Source organism: Cydia pomonella, chromosome 6 (assembly GCF_033807575.1).
Source record: "Cydia pomonella isolate Wapato2018A chromosome 6, ilCydPomo1, whole genome shotgun sequence".
Lineage (NCBI taxonomy): Eukaryota > Metazoa > Arthropoda > Insecta > Lepidoptera > Tortricidae > Cydia > Cydia pomonella.
This window is the reverse complement of record NC_084708.1, coordinates 15,931,103-15,951,347: the sequence shown is the minus strand read 5'-3', so window position 1 is coordinate 15,951,347 and position 20,245 is coordinate 15,931,103. Positions and strand designations below refer to the sequence as shown.

At 36.1% G+C, this 20,245-nt stretch overlaps 1 protein-coding gene across 1 annotated transcript in view; it reads left to right on the top strand.

Moving 5' to 3' along the window:
- Positions 1-3,825: 3,825 nt before the first annotated feature.
- Positions 3,826-20,245, top strand: part of LOC133518599 (uncharacterized) — a 25,129-nt gene continuing 8,709 nt past the window's right edge. Inside the window, exons 1-12 of the mRNA XM_061852260.1 lie at positions 3,826-4,511; positions 4,600-4,709; positions 6,288-6,378; positions 8,897-9,082; positions 10,464-10,858; positions 10,932-11,000; positions 11,504-11,672; positions 14,930-15,109; positions 17,618-17,775; positions 19,504-19,660; positions 19,766-19,875; positions 20,085-20,175. Coding sequence (XP_061708244.1) covers positions 4,367-4,511; positions 4,600-4,709; positions 6,288-6,378; positions 8,897-9,082; positions 10,464-10,858; positions 10,932-11,000; positions 11,504-11,672; positions 14,930-15,109; positions 17,618-17,775; positions 19,504-19,660; positions 19,766-19,875; positions 20,085-20,175 — 1,861 coding nt within the window. The 5' untranslated portion in view covers positions 3,826-4,366. The remainder of the gene's footprint in view (positions 4,512-4,599; positions 4,710-6,287; positions 6,379-8,896; positions 9,083-10,463; positions 10,859-10,931; positions 11,001-11,503; positions 11,673-14,929; positions 15,110-17,617; positions 17,776-19,503; positions 19,661-19,765; positions 19,876-20,084; positions 20,176-20,245) is intronic.

Here is a 20,245-nt window from a genome sequence, read left to right as displayed (position 1 = left end):
ACGTTTAGTAAGCCCAGAGGCAAGGCATCATGATGCTCTTGTTTTGGAGGATTTAGTTCGCTTGTGCTCCTCATCTTCATATTATTTATTGCATATTGACGGACGACTTTAAAAGATCTATTGGTATCTGAGGGACATGTTTTTATATACTGACCAATAATATGTATTATATTTCGCTCTGACTTTTTTGACTGCTATAATCATTGACTGTTCTGTAAATATTAATTTTTATTTTTATTTTACCCCCAGGGGTTTCATACTGTCTATACTGTGTAGTGTATTGAATGCAAATAAAGAAAAGAGAAATGTTATATGTCCATAATTATCGTGATTATTATTGTCCTTAGGCAGAGATCGTAGGGCCTGCAATATGCCCACATCTCAATTTTTTTAAGGACCCACAACACAGTGTTGTTTAAGATCATAATATTTATTTACTTATTCATATTTATTTAATTTTAATGTCAAAAATCTCCTTCGGGAACCTTTGACTGACCCACCGGATGATGTTGCGCGGGATGGACTAGCTATTCCAGTAAGACTGTAGGTTTATATCGTTATTATCGTTATTATATCGTTATTAGAATCATATACTTAATCGTTTATTGCATTTCTTTTTACCCAATAGCCTAGTTAATTTTAGATTCCATCAAATCTCAATAGTTCTTACACGTTCGTGCGTCCCATGACGCGGGTAAGGGCAATTCGCACGGTGCACCCTGTAATTTGGCCGCTCTTTTTGTTGGCTTCGGCTCCGCGCACGCCTCCCAAAGGTCCGGAACACCAGTGCAGTGGCAAGCAAGCATACGGCCCGCCTGATGGTAAGCAGTCACCGTAGACTATGGACGCCTGCAACTCCAGAGGTTTAAAACTATCAAAAAAATATTGTAACTTTACTTATATTCTCAATCTTGATTTTTATATATGATACTCAGGGAACTATTACAAACCATTGTGTAAGTAGCCAGACCAACTGCAAGGGCCCAACATATTTCGACCTAACTTGAGCACCTTGTACCGAACCAGAGACATGTCAGTCGCTTCGCTTGACAGACAGATGAAGTGTGCGAAAGGGAAGCCATGACGTATATGAACAAGCTATAAGTGCGAAAGAGGCAGACTACATATGAGAAAACGTAACCAATTTTGAGTTCGAAGGCGGCCGAGGCGGCCAAGATCATATTGCCGTATTTTTTAACATGAAAAATATACGAGAATCAAAAAGAAAAATATATATTAAGTAATTTAGTGACGATGGTGTCATATTGTGTGCCGGGTTGTAGTGTTTCAGGGCCAAAAAACTCAGGAAAATACTCATTTCACAGGTAATTATGATAATCGTAGCGAAATTTTCGTAACGATATTTTATCAAATTAACAGCATAAAAAGTGTAAAAAGCCAATTTATACAGTTCATTATAAGTTTTTCTTCAATTGTGTGTTAATATTTCATCATAATAGTCAATAATTTAGAATATTTTGTGTAAAAACCTAAACTGTTACTTTACGCTAGGGCTTGACAAAATGTTCATATGACTGTATCGATAACTTGTAGGTATGGAATTAGTTGTTCACAAGATATCATTAAGATATTACCTTTATAACCGACTTAAAATAATAACGATTGTTATAATATGTACCTATTTTGAAGGTGCACATGTTTAGCGATAAATTTAAACTTCACTTTCCAACACAGTACTTACATTTTAACCACTTTTCCACGGCTTTGCCGCCAACACAAGGAAACAAGACAGCGTATACTTGTACACAGCGTATACACACCCAACCCAACTTGTCAGCAGGAAAAGGCGCGAAATTAAAATTTTCTTTGGTAAGTCAACTCTCAAAGCAGTTAAACATCGATAGATTATTAATGTTGTAACAGGACATCACTATTTTTGTGCGCACATAGACAATTTACGCACACACTTGCATTTCATTTTTGGTCACACTTTCGAAGTTTGACAGTCGTTCTATACTATCCTATTTCTATGTACCGGACAAATGGCCGTCGTGCCAATATAGCAAGTACGCAGACATTAAAAGTACGTACTAACACTATATTATCCCATACATTTGATTTATGAGAAAATAAGTAAGGTCTGGCGGCTCTGGGATCATGCTCTATTAGCTTTGAAATGTAACAAAAATACTTCTTTAACTAATTTTACAAGCAGCACCTCCGTTTCATTGTATGTCAGTGAAGAAAGCCAGGTAAATATTTTTGGTATTTATTACAGACCTTTTAATTAATGGACTTAGCCGACTTATTACTACAATGTTCTAAATAGTAGAGCAGAGGATATCGCCGAAGGGTCTTCCAAAACCGGTGTTTTCTCTAAGTACAGGCAATTTAAAAACTCGTTTGGATACCAGGATGGAGTCGTTTTCCTTATTTGTTGCAGACAAATAAATAATAATAAATAAATATACGCAGGGCAGCTTGTGGTGAGTTGTTGGGGATTAGTGACCCCACGTACCCGAGTGCTCCTGGAGTTCTGTTACCCGCAAAGAGGGTAGGTGGGACTGGCTTGCCTTAGCAGGCCGGTCAGAGTGGAGTCGTTAGAGCTATAGGCTCCAGGGGCGGAAGTGAAAGATGCATAAGACGCGAGTTGGCACAGTGGCTGTTAACAGCAATATTCCCTTTTTAACCGACTTCAAGATTTCAAAAGAGGAGATTATCAATTCGGTTGTATGTTTTTTTTTTGTTTTTTTTTGATGTTCGTTACTCCATAACTCCGTCATTTCTGAACCGATTTTGAAAATTATTTTTTTGTTTGAATTTATATATATACAGATTGATCCCGTTTTTGTCAAAACTCAGTTCTAATGATGGGATCCATGAGGAATCGAGGGAACTCTTCAAATGTGAAAGGCATACATATAGTAATTTTTGTATTTTCTGTAACAAATCAAGCATTTACATTTAAAAAAGTGACATTTGATGAAGTGGAACTGCTGATGATGATCAGAATGGAACTCTTCAACGACGCATAGTACACGTTTGGCGATTTCTCCTCTTCGCTGTGTTTGTTAAGTAAATTAAATTTTCAAAATATTTTTTTGTTAAGTTCGAGTTCTGACAATGGGGTTTATAAGGAATCGAGGGAACTCTTCAAATATGAAAGGCATACATATAGTGATTTTTGTATTTTCTTTGACAAATCAAGCATTTACATTTAAAAAAGTGACATTTGATGAACAGGAACTGCTGATGATGATCAGAATGGAACTCTTCAACGACGCATAGCACACGTTTGGCGATTTCTCCTCTTCGCTGTGTTTGTTAAGTAAATTAGATTTCCAAGACAAATTTTTATCAGGTTCGAGTCCTGACGATGGGGTCCATGAGGAATCAAGTGAACTCTTCAAATATGAAAGGCATACATATAGTGAATTTTGTATTTCCTTTAACAAATCAAGCATTTACATTTTAAAAAGTGACATTTGATGAAGTGGAACTGCTGATGATGATCAGAATGGTACTCTTCAACGACGCATAGTACACGTTTGGCGATTTGTCCTCTTCGCTGTGTTTGTTAAGCAAATTTGATTTATAAGACAAATTTTTGTCAAGTTCAAGTTTTGATGATGGGGTCCATGAGGACTCGAGGGAACTCCTCAAATGTTAAAGGCATATATATAGCGATCTTAATATTTTTATTAACAAATCAAGTATTTACATTTGTAGAAGTGCCATTTGATGAAGTGGAACTGCTGATGATGAACAGAACGGAACTCTTCAATGATGCATAAGTTCACGTTTGGCAATTTGTTCTCTTTGCCAAGCAGTTAGGTTTTCAAGGCACATTTTTATATTTCTATCCTATTTAGTTTTTTTAATAATTATCTTGTGCTTTATTTCATGCATGGTTTGAAATAATTTATCTTAAATACAGTCGAATACCCTATTGCGGGTAGGTATCTTACCAGTCAACCATAGGGCAAATCTGAAATGTGTCAAGGTGGGTGCAGTGGCAAAAAAAACATGTTACTTCCTTTTCTACATAATTAGGCGTATGACGCTGTCTTTTTAATTTCATTGTATGAAATCTCAAATCAACAATAATCGTTCTTTCACCGGTCTCCCTCAATGAAGTCGGTTTTTTTGTTAAAAATTATTCAGTTTAGGCATCTAGTTAATAGAAAATATATGAAGTATATAAGCAACGACGTGGTATGCAATGAAGTAAGTGACAACAATTATTTGATAGTAGATAATTATTAGCATTACTAAGGGCCGAGTGCCACGTGCAAAGTACGAGAACTTATCGAGGTGCATACATGTTTATATCAGCCAGACCTTCCCAGTAAAGATGTATTGTAAGATCGGAGCGCGACGAGACAGTACATTATAATAAGTAGTGATGGTGTTGTTGTATTTAGTGGGACTGGCTATTGCCTTATATTATGTTAATAAGTGGATACGAAGCGATGATCAGTTTGAGAGAATTCCAGGCCCGCCGGGAATTTATATTGTTGAAAATGCTTTAGACTTTTTGATGGACCCTGGTTTGTACTGCTGTGGTTTTTGAAGTGTTTTAATAATTATGTTTTTTTTTTTTCTCTTTGCACGTATTTAGTGTCTTTTTTCTTTCAGTTACACTGTTTTATTACTTTAGGAAGCTAGGAAGCCAGTATAAGCAATTTTTTAAAATAAAACTTGCATCCAGGAAATTTATTGTAATATGCAATCCTGAGGATACCGAGGTGCGTTTAGATATATTGAATCTATTAATAAGTAATAAAAAAAAATAAGGAAAAGGCCACATTCAAGAATAAAAATACTTATCTAGTTTGGATACATCAAGTTTCACTTTTCCGTCAAATAAATATCTAAACATACATTTTATATTTTTGACGACTGGTTTGGCCTAGTGGGTAGTGACCCTGCCTACGAAGCTGATGGTCCCGGGTTTACATCCTGGTAAGGGCATTTATTCGTGTGATGAACCTGGATATTTGTTCCTGAGTCATGGGTGTTTTCTGTGTATTTAAGTATTTATAAATATTTATATATTATATATATCGTTGTCTAAGTACCCTCAACCCAAGCCTTATTGAGCTTACTGTGGGACTTAGCCAATGTGTGTAATAATGTCCTATAATATTTATTATTTATTTATTTTATATTAGACTTCGATATAGGAAACTTTGTATTATTTTTGCTTTCGTAAATGTATGTATGTACCTACGTATGTCACTATATTGCACATAAACAAGTTAAGGGCCGATACAGACGGACTGCAACCCGACTGCAATTTGTATGGGAACTGCGCGCTAACTGCATCGTCAGCGTGCAGTTCCCATACAAGTTGCAGTCGGTTTGCTGTCCCTCTGTACCGGCTTTACAGATAGACAAAACGAATAAAATCAAACCATGATAAGTTGGCAGCGATTTTGATAGCCCATGCAGACAGTGCAAGCGTTATTCTAAACGTCAAACATCTATGAAATTCTGACGTTTATTTAACACTTACAAAGTCTGGGCTATCATAATCGCTGCCAACTTAGCTTGGTCTGACTCTATAAAATGTATAAGACGAGAATATGGTTCTCTTTCAGCTGGTTTTAAATGGAAAACAATAAAAAAGCGGCGGTGGCCGAGTGGATATGACGTACGACTTTCAATCCGGAGGTCGCGGGTTCAAAATCCTGCCGGTTTAGCCAAGGTGACAATCGCTATCGCTTCGACAACGAATCGCTTTGTGTCTCTCTATCACTCTTCCATAATAGTGCGACAGTGACAGTTGCGTTTCGATCGCTACGGAGCGTAAGCGATTTGCACGTTGGCTACGCGACCTGGCTCGTAACAATGAGTTTTTCGGAACTTATGTACGAAATATCATTTGATATTTACCACTAGCTTTTCGGTGAAGGAAAACATCGTGAGGAAACCTGCATACATACATCTGCAAAGAAATTCAAAGGTGTATGTGAAGTCCCCAATCCACATTGGGCTAGCGTGGGGACTATAGCCCGAGCCCTCTCGTACATGAGAGGAGGCCTGTGCCCAGCAGTGGGACGTATATACGCTGAATTATTTATTTACTTATTTTTTTAAGAAAAAAACGTGAGAAAAGAGGTTGACGAGCTTGACACCGCTCACTGTAATATTTGCTAGAGCGTGCGTAGCTTACTTTACTTTGTGCGTACTGGGATATTAGTGCGAGCGAGATTTATAGAAAGTAAGTTACGCAGACGTTAGCGAATATGTCAGTGTCAAAGTCGTGGTAGCCGTACTGGCTTGAAACTGAAAGTTATTTAACGATTTTTTTGTCTTTGTAGGCGATTATATCTGGCACGAAATACAACAAAAAAGGTTTTCTGTATGGATTTATAGAGCCATGGCTGAAGGAGGGGCTGCTGTTAAGCGATGGTAAATTTATTTCGTCTTTATATTGTTTACAAGCTTTTATAATATTTAACTTGCCCTGTTAGTATGTAAGCTTAGTGTGGGTCAAATATTGGCAATAGATTTGACCCACTTCCCGATCTCCGATTGAGCTGAAGATTTGCATACATATGTTGTAAGTCGGGTGACAATGCACTATTATGGTACCATCGAGCTGATCTGGTGATAGAGGCAGGAGGTGGCCTGGCTATAGGGACTCTGTGATGAAACAACGCAACCTAATTGTGTTTGGGGTTGTTAGAATTGTCTCGATGAGTATTAGTTGCCTGTGGTATGGAAAGTAACATGTGGTAGTAAAAGTTTGACCTTAAAAAAAATGCCAAAAACTTATTACAAGTTTTATTTAACTTGCACTGTTAGTGTTTGTTATTTGGTGTGGATCAAATGTTGTAAGCTAAATTTGACCCCTTTCCCGGTTTCGGATTGAGCTGAAAATTTGCATACGTATGTAAATCAGATGACAATGCAATATTATCATGACAGGAGGTGACCATGGGAACTCTGTGATAAAACAACGTAAACTAACTGTGTTTGGGGTTGTTAGAATTATATTGATGAGTATTATAGTTGCCTTTGGAAAGATAAGTACAGTTAGTGATAAAAGCTTGTACCAATATAGTTTTTTTTGCCAAAAACTTACTTTTACCATAAATATATGTCGTGGCCAGATCATAGAATTTGATCATTCCGTGAAATGCATTTTAGAGTTGATCACTTCATGATATCAAAAAGAAGTAATTGTAATAGAGATGTAAAGTCAAAGAAAAAAAACGTGCCCCTTAGTTTGACATCCAACATAGATGGCGCTTTACTGCGCCATATGTTTTCCGGTCAATGAATTGTCAAACGTCAACTTTCGACAAACAGAGTTACCTCAAAATTATGGAGAGTTAACTACTTAACTCCTACACCTCTCTACCTCTACAGGTAAGTGGAACAATCTCTTTGTCTTATGGGAGAACTGTTGCTAAAGTGTCCAGCTAGCAGCTGTAAGTAATAGTTCGAAATCTCTCCGGTGGCGCTAGGGTAGCACGAAGTGAAGTGCGTTGTCAGTGATTTTTTTTTATCAAAGTCAAAAAGTAATAGCGATGTATAGTGGCGCTACCTACTTAAGAGGAAAGTATATATACCACGCGATCGTCCATACAAAAAGAGAATACATTTTTCCACTTCTAAACATTTTCCATTCTCCATGATTTTTTGGTATGTTATTGACACAATGAAAAACTAGGCACTCCCTTTTTTTGTAAAATTTACAAAACAAATAGTATTTTTTTTAAAAGTAAAACCTATAAACCTAGAATATATTATACTGAAGCGATCGACATCAAAATCAAAGTGATTTGTTAAGATTTAGTTAGTGGAAAACGATTTCTCCCGAAAAGAAATTTTATAGAAAAAATACCGTTATTTCCTTAGACTCGCAAAGCTATGTTTCCCTCTTAAGGTTTTTTGATGGACACTTTTTATACACATAGATTGTTCTCCTTACCTTTACCCTCCATACGCAAAATGTATGGAACCTTACATCCATCTTGTTTACCTGTCAAATTCGAAGCATGAAATTGTGTTAGATTTTACGCATGTTACTCAGATTTGTTAGACCTGTACCCCAAAAGCATAAAATTGTTGTAGTAATTCACCGAATCGCATTTCACCTCGATCTCATATTTAATTTTCGCATTGTGTCTCAATAGTTTTTTTTTCTAGTGGCTATAAGTTTATCGCAGTCTATTAGTCGCATTTCACCTCGACCGTGCATTTAAACATCGCGTTGTGACTCAATCGTTTATTACTTTAGTCGCATTTCACCTCGATCGTGTATTTTGTATTGGCGACGATTCAACGCAACGTCAACGTCACATAGATAAAATTTTAATGAGTTTGAAAGCACTTGAGGCTTAATCCTACAAGTACAAAACGTGTTTAAAAAAAACACTTAATTTTAGTGCAAGCATCAAATTAACGTATCAAGTTAAATAGAGTCCCAAACAAACGTCGATCGCGGCGAAATGCCTCTTCGGTAACATACTACACGAAAAATTAAATAAGTACTACAAATTAATTATACTAATGTCAAAGGCTACGGGAAAAAGTGCGTCAAGTAAAAAAATCCAGTGATATCTTTTTCATTCAAGGTGAAATGCGATTCGGTGAATTACTACAACAATTTTATGCTTTTGGGGTACAGGTCTAACAAATCGTTACTCAATCAGTGTATCTTTGATGATATGTATTGTATGATTAGGTTAGGTTTACTTTTTCAAGACGTGGCCAACCGATCGTTTCATGGAATGATTGCCACAACATGAAATGATCAATTCTAAGATCTGGCCACGACATACTCCTATATACAATTATCTGAAACAAGAATGATATGTACAGTCAGATGCAGAGAGAGATGACCACCTGTGCATGGACAGATTCTATGCAGGGTGGTCACCTCTCTCTGCAGCTGACTGTACATAAATGTATGTTACAGGAGAGAAATGGCAACAGCGCCGGAAAATTCTGACGCCGACTTTTCATTTCAATATTTTACGCCATTTTAATACGATACTAGAAGAAAACTCACGAAAATTAGTAAAACAACTGGCCACTGAAGTAAACAATGATAAAACAAACGTTTCCACCTTCATTACTGAGTTCACGCTGCACTCAATATGTGGTAAGTCGTACAGAAGCCAAAAATAAAGTTTTATTAGATTACGATTGTTTGAGTTTGATTAGATTATAAATTAGCGTTTATTTGCTGACTTAGGAATAAATAAATTAAATAACTTGCTAATGCTTAATATTATTCATTCTATTAAAATGTAATAAGCAACTGCACTTTAAGAGGGAGTATTTAGAGTGTAAATTTTCAGATTGTGTCAATTTACCCCATTACACACACAAGCACACTTCACGCACAACTACCTCTAGAGTCAGACCAAGCTAAGTTGGCATCGTTTTTGATAGCGAGCCTGGGCTAAGTAAATGTCATCATTTCATAGAAGGTTGACGTTTAATCACCGTTTAATATAACACTTGCCTGACTTCTATTTATTGGGACAGTTCAGTGATCCCTAATGTTTTTTTAAAGGCAGGTTGAGTTTGGTATTAACTACTGGCCTCCTTTGAAGAACTAAAACTGTAAAGCGTTCCATTGATAGAAGAAAGAAGAAGAAAATAAATAATACATTTTATCTTGCTATATTTGTCTATTCATGTGATGTATTTAGATGTAAATAATGTACATAATTAATTTGATTGTTGACATTTTGCATTGTTTTATTAAGATATGTGATTGCCACCTTAATTATTACCAAGTTCTTTTTGATTAAAGGTTCAGGTTAAGGTTCAATGACACATTTGAATATGTAGTCCCTTTAAATACAAATAAACTATCCAATAGGGAATATTACGCGAAACTCTGCGTAGGGGGCGCCACTACCACAATCCATCACAATCTGAGGTTCTACAAGTAGTGATTATATGCTCTTTGGTTCTAGCACGAAACATGAAAATCGAAATTTCTTAATTTAACCTCTCTATAACTCTTGCATATTCGAGCGATGAAGTGGCAGATTACTAAATTTCGATTTTCGCCTTGATGCATTATCTGTGAAAACTTGTCAAAAAACAGTTTAAGGTGGTTCGCTTTCCATACAAAAAACAGTTGCCTTTTATTAAGTCATTACCCACTATTACTACATAAATATTTGCGCTTCTATCTACTTTCGAACTACTTTCTTTCTATCTACAGAAATCACGCAAAAAACGTTATATTTTTTATCAATGCAACAGTTTAACGTTTTTTGCGTGATTTTTGTATGAAACAAAGTTTTTCTATCAATTTAGCGCAAACGAATATTCGAAAGTAGATAGATGCGCACATATTTATGTAGTAATAGCGTGTAATGACTTCATGAATTTTTTTTTTTTTAATTTAATTCCCTTTTTTTAATTTAGTTGGCGGGCAAACTTAATTTTTTTTGCCCACGACGATTTCTAATGTAAATACAGCTCATTAATATGCAAATATTTCTCTCGTTGGTTCATTTTAGAGACTGCAATGGGAACCAAGTTGGACAGTGAGACGAGCAGCGTCGGGCGCAGCTACAAGGACGCTATTATAAAACTAGGTGTGTATGCCGTCCATAGAGCACAGAGAGTGTGGCTATATCCCGACCTTATATTTCCTTGGACTCGGCTTGGACGCAAGCAGCAGAAGATCCTGGACTTGATGCGCTCCTTCAGAGACAGCGTTATCGATAAAAGGAGAGAATCTAATAACTTCAAAAACATGCTTCTCGAAGTAGCGAATGACACCGATGAAAAAGAAATATCCATGGCGGGTAAAAAAAAACTAGCAATGCTCGATCTCTTACTACAGGCTGAAAGAGAAGGTATCATTGATGCAAATGGAATTGGGGAGGAAGTAGACACGTTCATGTTTGAGGTATAACTAGAAAAAAAAAAATTGTCTTAAAATCACAGAAAGAAGGTAGCCTTTAATTTCGTTCTTTTTTCAGGGTCATGATACTACAGCAACAGCTCTTCAGTTTACTTTGATGTTATTGGCCTGTTATCCGGATGCACAGGTAGATACTAGAGAGTATATATATTACGAAATCCATAATCATAATCGTACATAATCGTTATCTAATCATATAGGTGCCTGGTAAAAACAATACATGCTTGCAATGCTCCTATTAGGGTTGATTTTAAAATTATTTCTTGGCAAATAAAAACTCAATATTCAAGCTTCGCTTCTGGCACCTATTTAGCAAAAATAATTATTTACAGAAATACAAAAATACATTATGTAAGTTAAGTATCCCGTAAAATAAGATGTCAAGAAAAGGTTCAAAAGCCTAGAAGTAGTAAAAACCACGCCTCACTAAAAGAGCCCGCTCGACAATTCAATCTCAAAAACAGCAGCTACTATTTATTTTTATTTTTACAAAAGCAACTGCAATCTGTCTTCCAATCTAGAGGAAAAGTTACGCCACGTTGGAATTAATCTAGTTTCCTTAACCAGAGAAGCTATCTTACGGCTACTTGTATACTTTTACAATTGAATTAAGTATCTTCGTTTATTCAGGATAAAGCCGTCGAAGAATGCAATCAAATATTTAAAACTCCAGACCAACAAGCAACGATGTCTGATTTGTCTCAAATGAAATATCTGGAATGCTGCATCAAGGAGTCACTGCGACTTTATCCTCCGGTGCATTTCATCATGAGGAAGCTCGATCAGCCTTTAAAATTGAGTAAGTAGACATAAAATGGTCGTAAAAGTAACTTACGTTTTCTTTATTAACGCTTTATGTCATAAACACAAACATCACTCAAACATCAAGGTCCCGGGCGCACGGGAGTTAATGTAACAGGTTACTTTGACAGCGTCCGCCATAAATAACACCTATAGGTATCCTTGGCGCTGTGGGCACGACTTTCACCATTAATTTATTTCTGTCGTCATGTTTTTTTAAACCGAAAATAGCGTAGTGACTATTCTTTATGCACATGTGCACATCTCATAACATTAAGCTAAGTGAAGAAGTAGGTACTAGCATAATTTTAAGTTAAATTCTGTACATACATTGTAAGCAATTAACATTAAATAAATACATAAGTATATTCTTGTAGTGGTAGCGTACTTACGTCGTGTTCGCATGTAGGTATCTGTTTGGTCCATGTAGTAGGTTCCAAATTAGGTATATCTATTCTGAAACGGCCGATGTATTAGAAAATTTGGATATGTAACCAAATTTTCATCCATTCATTTGAGTCCACGTATTCTGAAATATATATCGACTTAAAATGGTTCCTTCCACCCATCAGGCCATGACCCACGTGAATATTTTTCTTTTTACAAAAAAGTACAGTCAGCGTCAAATACTTCGTAGCAGTCAAAGTGGCCAAATAGTTCGGTACACCATACTAAATATATGGTGTACCGAACTATTTGGCTACTTTGGTTGCTACGAAGTATTTGACGCTGACTGTACAAGGAAATCAAAATTATACAGTGTGTATTATTAATATAACCGCAAGCGTAAACTAGACGTAGGTTTAGTGCTATAAAACGATTCTAAAATATTTTTTAAATTTATTCTCAACTACCAGAGCATAATTAATTTTTGAAAATTTTCGAGCGGCAATAGAGACCGAGCGCGTTGGAGGGTCTGCCATCTTGTGGCCTGAATCGGAACCATAAACATGCACATGTACACGTCACGTGTTTTCTTGTGCATAGTAGGTTCTGTCATCTTGTGGGCTACATCGGAACAAAAAACATCACATTTACGCCTCGCGCCAAAACTCTGACGGCTCCTGTGCTGCCTCCTACAGTTCATGCACGCTCCCTATACCTATATGTCGTACATACATCATAGGCACTTGTGACATTTGTGACGTCGCGTCAGTTTTGAGTTAAAGGCAAAGCAGTGATACATTGCTTGCTGAATTATATTATATGTAAAAATAAAAGTCGTCTGTTTTTTTATAAAACCTATGAAAGTGTATTCATTGACGTCTAAACTAACTACCCTTTGGTTATTTTTATATCAAAGCTGATTTTCTAGCGGTGGTGCATAAATATTCTTTGCCTTTTTTATAGTGTACTCTTTAATCCCACCATTCCCCGTTACTTATGTAAAAGAACGCTTTAGTTATTTAAATTCCACTCGATCCTCAAAATTTGCTTCTTTCTGTCCCTCCGTCCTCCTCAAAATTTTATAATTGTTCATTCCGTTCGGCTATGGAACTCTCTTCCTGTCGAACTACGACGCGCTCAATCCATTACATAAAATATTTATGTAATGGATATCTAGTTTTAAGTTAGTTTTTTGGACCTCCTAATTCGTTAAATTAAGTTTCATTACTCCAATACCTAAAGGTTGTCTGGAAGAGATCTGTAGCGATAAGGCCGCCTGTTGTTTATCTCTATCTTCATGACATTTGTGTTGTATTGTATTGTATCTTTTATCAAAATAATTTCATCTGGTTCAATGCGTTGGGGTTTTTTTTATAGTACCGTTTTATTTGTGGAAAAGATCAACTGAGATCGTTTTTTTAATATTTACGAATAAAATTCGGGATGTGTGAAAACAGTGAAACGGATTTAAAGGTAATTATACTGACTAGCACTAATATCATTAATCGTCGTGACATTAATACGTCGTTGATAATATTTAAATTTGTTCATATGCGATGCAAATATTTACTTCAGATAACCACCGTTTATCAGGGCGTCCAACGTCCAAATACTATTCGGTAATAAAAATAAGGAAGAATGAATAGGAATACTTACGAAAAAGAAACATTATTTTATTTTCAAAAAGGAACACGCACACATTTTAATACGCTTTTGTCTCGCCCGGAATATCCGGAAATCAAACCGACAAAAAATTCCAAATTTTGAAAATTCCGCTAGTCGATACAGTTAATGTTAATGTTAAAATGTCTCCAAGATACATTAGGTCTTACACTCATCTATCATATAAAATATCCATACAATCGAATATTTAGTAGGTGCACAAGAACAGTAAATTTGTATCTTTAGGGCCCATAAATTTTTTCCACTCTGTATATATCACTACACCTTACAAACACACTCGCCACGTCTGTCTGTCAGTATGTTCGCGATGCTCAAAAACTACTAAACTGATTTCCATGCCGTTCACATATCAATAGAAAGATCCTTGAGAAAGGTTCAGCTGTATAACTTGTTAAGGTTTTGTGTAAATTGGTTGAAATATGAAGATGTCTGCATGATGTGGGAAAAAATCACGCTTAGCTTAGCAACTCGTGCGCAGCCGTAGCGGTTCGCTATAGTAAACATAGCATAATCGGAATAGGACCAACCTCAAAATCTCTGGAACAGTCCTGAAATTTGGTATGTATATACATTATAGGCCCCTTTTTCATGCTCACATCATTTGAAATTTGGGGACCTCGAGGAATGGCAGCCATCACAGAAAATTTGTACTTACCATTCTGGAGAAATTTACGTTTCACTCTTAATCTACTTACGTTCTCTATGAAAATATGGTGTAAACTGACATTAAAGCTTATTGAATTCTACACAAAATGGTCCTAGATATCTTTGCGGAAAAATACATTTTGTTAGGTATAGAAAATACTTGCTGAACCCAGATTAACCCTTTCAGGGCATATTCTCTTAATAGCAAACCTGCAGAAATATAAATTCCACTTTTAACTATACATTTGTACATGATCTACCTTAATATCAACATTTTACTCGACTGCGACTTAACCAAAAAGTGGGGTTATATTGAATAGAGCGCGGTGCCGTATAAGTGGGTAGGTATTCAATCCAAACGAGAGTTTTGTTAGGGATTGGGGCGATCGGCGCATGGATCGTATATACTGTGATAACCGTCAAAAGCGATGGCTTTTGAGAATAAATCTGCAAAACATTTCACGAAAGTGACTTGTAAGCAGTCATCTCACGGCGCGTTCGGTACAGTCAGGCTTATACATAACGGTACTTTTCCGACAGATACTGGCGGACACGAAGTGCCGGCGGGCTCGGACTGCGCTATCCTGCTATGGGAGCTGCAGCGACGCAGCGACCAGTTCGTGGAGGCGCTCGAGTTCCAACCCGAGCGGTTCCTACAGCCGCCCACGTGGCATCCTTACGCCTTCATCCCTTTCAGCGCTGGGCCCAGAAATTGCATAGGTAAACGCCCGCTGCGTATTCATACACCAGGCGTAAAAACGCAGTTTTGCCTCATTTTTCCAGTACAGTAGATCATGCAAGAACGGTGACTTCTCTTAATATTATTTTTCACCACACCAACTGGTAAAGGCCCTCTTGATTGTTCAAAAACTATCGAGAAAGTTGCATTTTATCCACATGTGGGGCAAAGTAATCAGATGCAAATTTTGAGTTGTTTCCTTATGTTAGCTGGTAGAATTGACTATTAAATGACGATTTTGGATGATAAATTTTTAATTACATTCATTTGGATTACCTAGATTTGGTTTGATTTTTTTTGGTATTTCATACTTAGTATTTTCCTCACGTTGGTGTGGTGAAAAATGTTGTGTTTCACTCGGAGGCAAAGTTAGTTTAACCCTCGTGCCTTGAAACCCTCGCAACGCTCAAGATTCCACTTCTCGAACCTTCTTCTTGTAAAACAAATAACTATTGTTTTATTGCTTACCAAAGAAAAATATTGGCGTAACGTATTTGTTGCGAATGCAACTTATTATTGTATAAAAATATTCCTAATGCAGTAGCCAAACGCAGCCGTCATGCTCGGCTAGTATTCGAAAGCTTTTTCAAAAGCACCAATAGGAGCGCTCCACATAATTTGTATCGCGGCCAATTAGAGGCACCAGGCACCTAAATTTAAAGCACCTTTTGCACTTATCAAAATCTTGCAAATCACTCTCTCATCATCTTCCATACTATCAACAATCAACCACTTTCTGCATTTAACCGTTTTGGCAAGTAAACCCTTGGAACCAGTACATTGGATTATAATAACTATAGGGCTTGCAATTCGATTAAACAAATATTCGAATTTGTCGAATATTCGACCTGTTTTGATATTCGAATATTCGAATTTATTACTCGAAAAAATCTATTTCATCCGCTATAGTTACAGTTTCTGTGTGTTTTGCCGGGTATTTTTTACAGTGAATGAGGAACGGTAGGTATCCAAATGCGAAGGAAATATTTTTTTTATTGTTTTCCTCTCGATAGGCTTCGTGAAATTACAGATAAACCTAACTCGATTTACAAGAAAACAAAATCAAAAATTATCAGGGTTTTTCCGGTTTGATCAGACAAAGTCCGCCGAGGTCTACTCCTTCCAGCTCCGCCTTCTACTTCTCCCTTATACACTCTCTTTATTAGCCTTCTTTCACTCATTCTTTCCACGTGTCGAAACCATCTCAACATACTTTTTTAAATGATTGTCACTACATCTTCGTTCAGTCCAGACGTTTCCTTTATCACACTGTTCCTAATTCTATCTTGTAATCTCACATCACACACACTTCTCAACACTCTCATTTCCACTGCATCCACTTGGCTCTGATGCCTCTTCTGCCATAATTAACTTTCGCTACCATACATAAGTGTGGGCCCTAACACCCCTCTATGCACAGCCAACCGTGCTTTTTGTGACACCTTCTGGCTGCTCATAAAAGCGTTAAATGCCCCATTCACACGATTTACAGCATTTACTCTCCTTTCAATGTCTTTATCATGCTAACCGTCCCTAGTGAACAAGGTTCCCAGATACACAAACTCTCACTTATTCCACTCTTTCTTGACCAATCAAAATTTTTCAGTGTGTCATATTTTCTCCCTTTCCAAATACCACTACTTTCGTCTTGCTTACATTTATTTTCATTCCTTTCCTTTCAAAAGATCTATGCATTCTAGTTAACCATCTCCTGTAACTCTTCACCCGATGACGCTAGCAATACCAGGCCATCTAAAGAAGACATTTGTCGAGTAACCCACTCATTCTCAGCCCACATTCTTCATTTCTCAAATGATACATTGCAAAATACTGTCCATGAGTAGATTAAACAGCCGCGGTGCCACTTCACATCCCTGCCTAACACTCTTTTCGATGCTAAACCACTCAACTGTCCGTTTACTCTCACAGAACCACTGGAATAGAGCTGTTCAAAATACAATGGAATGAAAGGCTTTTTTATAGGCAACTGAGTGACTAAAAATAAATATTAAATGTAAATTGGAAAATAATTACCTACTATTTTTTTTTCTCTTACGTGTAACTATAACCATCCAAGTTATAGTTATAATAATATTAAATCACGCAACGATGCATTTATACTAAATTTTAGCTATAAAATAAATATTGAATACTTACGTCTAATTTTTGCGTTTCGACTCGTTTTTATAAATGTGGGCATCTTGGTAGGATGATAAAATCTAGTCAATTAAGTGGATTTCTGCAATATGTGCAAATAGTTTTTGAATTAAACGATAAAAAAGCGATTTCCCCTTCATTTTCTTATTTCTGAAAAATATTCGAATCTTATTCGAACATTCGAATATCTCGTAAGAAAAAATCGAATATTCGAATAACACATCACTAAGAATCGAAGTTTTATTCGAGTCGTCGTCATCCTGACCTGCACGGCGGCTACATATTATTTTGATTATAGTACCTACTATTAACGTTTTTATTTCTGTTTTTAGGTCAAAAGTTCGCAATGAATGAAATGAAGTACGCTTTATCTGCAATACTGAGAAACTACAGGCTCCTTCCAGTGTCTACTCCTCAGAATATCGTGTTCATCACAGACTTCATATTACGCCCTGTTGATCCTATTTATGTTAAATTTGAAAATAGGCATCCTTGACTTTCATTATTGATTGATATGAAACTTAATTATAAGTAGGCATTCCATTACGCCTGTGAAAATTAAACGAATTTGACTAACAACAACATCTATATCAACTTATTAAAGGCACTATTATATAAATATGCCGATCGATACTGTACAATGTTAAGATAAAAACCGAGTTAGATCCGGCTCAAAAAAGTTGTTTTTTTTTTTATGTGTAAGAATGAGAGATTTTTTTTTACATCTTAATTAGGTATCTTATATTAGAACACGATAATCGACTGTTAACGTAAGTTTACAATACTAGGTACATTTTTAGTTATTTTGGTAATCTCATGCAATATGGATGTATTTAAGTAAGTAGTTCATTTTAAGTTCTCAAATAAATTTTATGTAAAATTCTTAGTGTGAATAAATTACATTTAAGATCTACCTATTTGTGTCATGGCTCGCCCTAGCGTTGCGCTAATAAAAAATGGAAACGAATTTGAGTCTGACTGTACAACTGTATGTAGAGAGTGTACAGTCTTATTATATTTACCGGCCGGAGAAGTAGGTAAATTGCACATTTGCTTTGGTGCTTACCATATCGTACCATATACGTTTATTTGGGTTTCATTTGGTTAGATTTTTTTTGTTATTTTATAGGGAATATTTTTCTCACGTTGGTGCGGCGACTAACCTTTCACCACACCGACTGGTAAAGGCCCTCTTGATTGTTCAAAAACTAATGAGAAGGTTGCATATTATCCACATGTGGAGCAAAGTAATCAGATGCAAATTTTGAGTTGTTTCCTTATGTTAGCTGGTGGAATTGACTTTTAAATGATGATGTTGAATGATATTTTTTTAATAACGTTTGATTTGATTTGGTTTGATTTTTTTGGTATTTCATACTTAGTAAAATTCCTCGCGTTGGTGTGGTGAAACATTGTGTTTCACTCCGAGGCAAAGTTTATTTAACCCTTAGGAAAACTTGAGTTTAAGCAGGTATAACAAAACACGTATTCATTATTTTTTCCTGCTCTCAAACATATACTCAAACCAATTATGGGTGAATGCCGGATGGCTCCGTGCCTTCGCTGCGTAACCTGTCAAAAAATGAGAATATGGCGGACGAATTTTTGAAATGTCGCCGTATTTAAGAATTATTTCACTTAAAACTTATTTTTTTCTTCGCAAGTGTGATGAAAAACATTGTGTGGAGGTAAGAATATTACAAGGAATTAACACCCTCGTTTCCTATACTTCACTTACCCCCCCTCGTTGCACAATCTACAGTCAAAAGATTTAAATCCCTTTTCGTACCTTGTCACAGGGACAAAAATCATGAAAGTCGCTAAGGTACGAAATGGGTCATAAATGAAATCTGTTGACTGTACCTACCATTGCGCGGTTTCTAAGCTATAATAGTACAAGCATTATTCTTTACTAAAACGGGACTTAATCGCGTTAAATTAAGTTTTAAATTTTCCTCGGACGACGCTTCTCCGAGACCACGGGGGCAACGCTGTCATGGAAATGTCGGAGGTAAATTTAAAACTTAATTTAACGCGATTTAGTCTCGTGTTAGTAAATAATAATATGAATATACTAATCAGTTAGGTATTTATGTATTTTTAGGACGGCCATGTCTACACACTGGCTATCGCTATTCAACCGAGCAACAATCACAACGCGATAACAACACATGAACACTCTGATTTAGTTATATGTGAGCCGCGGCTGGTGGACTAGTCTAAAATGTTAATTTACTTACTATCAAGTGCGATTTTATTGTGCGTCATTCATGTGTTTTTTAATTACAATAATGTAGCAAGGACACTAAGAAAAATACCAGGCCCAAAGGATGCATTTATAATCGGGAACGCGCTCGAAATTATTGTTCCACCAGGTGTGTACATGATAATATAATTTTTCATAATATAGTGAAACAAAAAGAAAGTATATAACAGTAACCTAATAACTTTCGTAATCATTCTCCTCAATTTATTTACAGATAAATTAATGGACTTAGGGCGAGACTTCGCAAAGAGATTTCATGGAATTTACAGATTTTGGTGTTACCCGTTAGGGGCAGTGACTATCTATAATCCAGAAGATATAGAGGTATTGAAAATAAGTGATTATTATAGTTAAGTGTTATTACAATACAATAATTGCGCAACCGAAAAATAAAATGTAGAAATAAATACACATAATACATAAAGACAGGAAGGTAATCAACAGGCGGTCTTATGGCTAAAGAGCGATCTCTTCCAGAGAACCTTTATTAATATTGTTTTCCTTCTTCTTTATTCACAACTTGTTATTTGCAGATAATTATGTCAACCATGAAACATAGTGAAAAGGGCATTGTATATCATTTATTGAAGCCATGGCTTCAGGACGGGCTGCTTTTAAGTAACGGTAAATTATAATTTTTATAATTCAGGTTGAAATTCAATAGAATTTCTGTGAGTTGAATTTAATTGAGGTA